The sequence below is a fragment of the Nestor notabilis genome, unplaced genomic scaffold, assembly GCF_000696875.1.
Source record: "Nestor notabilis isolate BGI_N333 unplaced genomic scaffold, ASM69687v1 scaffold18942, whole genome shotgun sequence".
Taxonomy (NCBI): domain Eukaryota; kingdom Metazoa; phylum Chordata; class Aves; order Psittaciformes; family Psittacidae; genus Nestor; species Nestor notabilis.
Window position 1 is genome coordinate 50,652 of NW_009919232.1, and position 4,904 is coordinate 55,555.

The window sequence follows — 4,904 nt, forward strand, 5'->3', positions numbered from 1 at the left end:
TCCCTGGCAGTGTTCAAGGCCAGGTTGGACACAGGGGCTTGGAGCAACCTGCTCTAGTGGAAGGTGTCCCTGCCCGGGGCAGGGGTTGGAGCTGGGGGAGCTTTAAGGTCCCTTCAACCCAAACCAGGCTGGGTTTCCATGAACTGCACAGCACATGGAATTAAATCTATCACTTTTTTTATTCTGGCTATCTATGAGTTTTTGCCAACAGATCAAATCTGATTCATTAGAGACTGGCAAATACTTGGTTTCTATCATGAAATTTGGAACCCTACAACACACAATTAGCAAGGGAGAGCCGCTTACTGTTACAGTTCTACAATGAGTGTCTTGCCAAGTGCCAACACTGCAAACATTTCTCTGCATATTCACACATGTAAGTAACTCCATTGACTTCAGTACAGGATGCAGAGAATGTAGCCTCAGAAATGCGACTGCAAAAAGAACTTTTCTCTTTGGCATGACGCTAGTATTTGAGCTGACTTCAGTGCTGGTTTTCACCAACACACGTTTTACTGTCAGGTGATTTTAATCAACTGCATCATACTTCTGCTCCTAAGAAAATAAATGGTCGCAAAACAAAAATCACTGCGATAATGGACAAAAAAAGTCCACCAAAGAAATCAGCTAAATCAGCAATTTTAATAGAGTTCAGTCTGCAAGGCCTTATGATTCAGTGTGTGCTTCATACAAGAGAAAAGAAAATCACCCTCATACCTGAAACCAGATTTCCAGAGAAATACAAACGCTCACTGCCCCTGAGAGCGAGGTCGTTTTCATTTGAGATTCCATCTGCAAGCACTGCTATCTGCAGTGCACAGGAGACCTACCTGAGGTAAACTGTAATGGCAATTTCCCTTCCAAATTGTTCCTGTTTTTCCAAGCAGACCTGCCACAGCACATTCTCTCTACACAGTGTTTGCTTCAAAATATGCCAAGATCCATAACTGAAAGGAAAATGAATTCAACTCCTGCTCATGTGGAATGTGTTTGCCAATACATACCAAAAGGTTCTCTGGTTTGAGGTCCCTGTGGACAATGTTCTTGCTGTGAATATAAACCAGTGCTTCACAGAGGTCAGTGATCATGACAGCAGCGTCGTGCTCCGTGAATTTCACGCTTTCTATGATGGCATCAAATAAGTCCCCTCCTGGGACATACTCTAGGATTAGGTAGATCTCAGCTTCTGTCTCATACACTTCAATTAAGCTTACTATGTTGGGATGAGAGAGACTCCTGATGATCAGAATTTCACTCTCCATCATGTCCTCTTTCCCCTTCAACTTGGATTTATCAACGATTTTCATGGCATAGATCTGGTTGGAGTCACAGTGGCGACATTCCTTCACCACTGCAAAGTTCCCATCCCCAATAGTTCTGCCAATCTCGTAGTGCTTTTCCACATCAGTTCTGGTTTTAATGGCATGCCTCCTGCTTGTGCTCTCCAGCCCCTGAGCCTTGCTTTCTTCTTTAGTCACTCTGCGCTCCCCTGTTTTCTCTCGTCGCGTCATGTCACCCTCTCTACATGTAATATTCCCCTCTCTTCTGGCACCCTCCTCTTTAGCCCTTTGTCCCTCTCTGCCCTCCCTATGTGTTTTGGATGGTTTCTCAGCATCCCTTGGAGTGTCCTTCTTTAGCCAACCACTTTGGTTCATCATGCAGCTACTTCCATTCTCTTCCTTCGCTTCCCGAGTCAGCTGCAGCCCTTCTACAGCATTCTTCTTGATTTTCACCACTTCCTTCCCATGGCTTTCATGTTTCTCTACATCCCTTTCCTTCTCCATGCTTCTTTTTTGCTTCTCCAGCCCTTCATTAACACTCCTGAGCAGGGGCTTCCATGTCCTCCTACAGCAATTATCTTTCCAACCAACTTCCTCGCCTTCCAGACAAGTTTCTGAAGGTTTTCGGCAATTCCTGATTTTCGCATTTCGTTCTATGTGGTACCTCTGACACGCGCCTGAGGTCAGGTCTCTGTTCTCCAACGAGGCCTCAGCCCGCCTTTCCCTTTCTAACTTCTGTCTGGCCTGCCTTTCCAGTTCACACTTCTCGCATCTCACCACCTCCTCCGAGCTCCCTTCTAACCCGTCCTCGGGACTCCTCTCACGGCTGAAGTACCTCTCGCTTTCTCGGATTTTCCTAGAAGGCTTCACCCCTTGCTCTCCATCCCAGCAATCTCTACTCCACTTTTTTTTGGTTCTCATTTTTTCCTCTTGCTTTGTCTTGGCTTGACTTTTTCCTTTATGTCCAGCGACCAGTTTGGGAGACATGCCACTGCTGCAGTTCTTGGCAATTTCCGTTTCATCAAAGCCACTGTCCACTTTGGAAGCCTTGTCATACAGCCTGCTCGTCAGCTTTTGGGACTGCTCCTCATTCTGCTGAATGGCAGCACTGGCAGCGTATGGATTTTCGGGATAAAGTTCTTGTAATACCACTTCCAGGTCCTTCAAAGTGAGGGGCTCTCTCCCCATCGCTATGAATGCATCACCTTCCCTGAAGAAGTCAGAAAGACTCTGGATTTCTCTGCCTCTCAGATTGTAAAGCTTTCTCACACGGTCGTTCTTCCAGCGTGGAAATCCCAGAGCTTCTGAAATGTCAGCCATCAGCTGTTCAAAGGTCTGGACCGATCTCTTGTTGAGAAGCAAGGTTATCCTTCTGAGTGTGTGCCCACCAGGTTTCACCACTGTAATAATCCTTGGCTTCACAGGACTGTGCTCTGAATGTATCGTGTGAAAACCATTACGGGGATTAAAAAGCGGGGACCTCTGACTGCTTTCATGCAAACATGCTTTTCCATAGCTTCCACGACCAAGAGGAGGACAAGTCCCTTGCAGCTTCCTCTCTTTTACTTTTGAGCTTGCGTTGTGTGAGGAATGGTCAAACAAGGCCCGGCGTCCTACAGCAAACAAAGAGCAGGCATGTTATTCATTTTGCATCATCAGATCTTTCTGAGTAATAACTTTCTACATATCAGTGCACGTGGCCAAAAAGACTAAGGGTAGGTGCATTCCATGCTTATAAAGAACTTGAAATGCCACTAAGGAATAACTCCACATACATGCAACCACAAACACACTCGAGTTCGTGAGAAAAGCTAAATGCACTTTGTGACAGAGAAATGCTACTTAAAAATAATAATGCTGGAAACAAATAAATCCTTCTCCTAAATCCTTCCCACCTTCCAGAATCCTCCAAAAAATGGGGTTACTTGTGCCGCGATTGCACGCAGGTTGTTCAGCATTCTCTTATGAATCTGCCCACCATGAACTCACTCAATTCCTTTCTGAACCCAATTACAATTTTGGCCTCTGTAAAACCTGTGGCAACAAGTTCCATAATTGCATTGCATGAAGTAGAAGAAATTAATTACTTCTGGTTCAAAATTGCTACCAGATGGCAATGTGTGTGCAACCTTATGTTCCTATAAATAACTATCTCCACTTCCCTTGGACCATTCATTAATTTTCTAGACTTCTATAACAAATTAAGTACATGAGATTCTTTCCTAAAAGCATTACTTTTTCTCTACTTTTACTGGAATTTTATAGCACATTCAGTAGCGATGTAGTTTAATTTTTTTCCCTTAAAGGAAGGAGTTTCTTTTTTTTGTTTGATAATTGGAGCCCAATGTTTTGGTTTGACTTTTTTATTCTAAAAATTATGTAAAATGACACAAAGTCCTGAATATCCTCTGGGGACATGAAAAATTTTCCATCCAGTATTTCATCTTAGAACACCAACCAAAGAAAACAGCACCGTTCGTTACTTGTGATTCTGAAAAGAACTGAGAACAGCCCACATGGTGATGGACAAACCAAGCTTTAACACAGTTCACTGTCTATAAATGCAACAATGAGGTAAGAATAAAAATGGCCCCTTAAATATGCTGATTTCTTGTACTTATTAAGATGAAAGCTTGATTACAATGCAGTTCTTTTTAGCCTTGAGAAATAAACTTTCAGATTGAGATCACAGAGTGCTTCCAACTCCATTTAACAGACTTGTAGTTCAGTCGGGAACAAACATTCAATAGGTATGAACAGGACCAAGCCAAAAGAAGGCAGCTGGAATGATTACTGAACCATTACAAGGTGATTCCTATAACAAACACCTTATCTCCCAGAGAATCCCACCCCTTTTCGTACATTACTACAATTACATAGTCACAGTGCAGTGGACAAAGCCACAAAGGAAAATCTGCACATATGAGCCCTCCCCTGGGCACAAGGCTTAACACATACACGTCCAAGCATTCTGGCAAGCTTAAGCCTACTACATTTTGGATTTCAGCAGCTGAAAAGCTATTTTCAGTATTTCAAGCTACGTGTTTTTATTTGTCCTTTTCATGAAGGCATAATAGAATGAAGAGGAAATACACCTCCTCACCTAGAAAAACAAACAAAAGGGAAAACATAGCAAATGCTGCAGCATTCACTCAATCTGCTGCCAAAACAGCCTATCCAAAAGGCCAGTTGCTGAGTGGGAAAAGCACATGAGGAGACACCACTACAGACCTCCACTCTGCTGCTGGTTTTGCTCTACTTACTGCATCCAGCTCTGGGGCCCCGAACACGAGAAGAATGTGGACCTGCTCCATCAAGTCCAGAGGAGGCCACAAAGATGCTCTGAGGGCTGGAGCAGCTCTGCTCTGGAGCCAGGCTGAGAGACTTAGTCTTGTTCCACCTGGAGAAGAGAAGGCTCCTGAAGGGGACACCTTAGAGCAGATCCAGTGCCTAAAGGGGCTCCAGGAGACCTGGAGAGGGGCTTTGGACAAGGGATGGAGGGACAGGACAAGGGGAATGGCTTGAACCTGCCAGAGGGGAGACTGAGATGAGCTCTGAGGCAGAAGCTCTTCCCTGTGAGGGTGCTGAGGCGCTGGCACAGGGTGCCCAGAGAAGCTGGGGGCG

General features: G+C 44.6%; 1 protein-coding gene across 1 annotated transcript in view; it reads right to left on the reverse strand.

Moving 5' to 3' along the window:
• Positions 1 to 2,876, reverse strand: part of DCLK3 (doublecortin-like kinase 3) — a 10,188-nt gene extending 7,312 nt beyond the window's left edge. The window contains 1 exon segment of the mRNA XM_010010144.1: positions 1,005 to 2,876. Coding sequence (XP_010008446.1) covers positions 1,005 to 2,600 — 1,596 coding nt within the window. The 5' untranslated portion in view covers positions 2,601 to 2,876.
• Between the last annotated feature and the right edge of the window lie 2,028 nt (positions 2,877 to 4,904).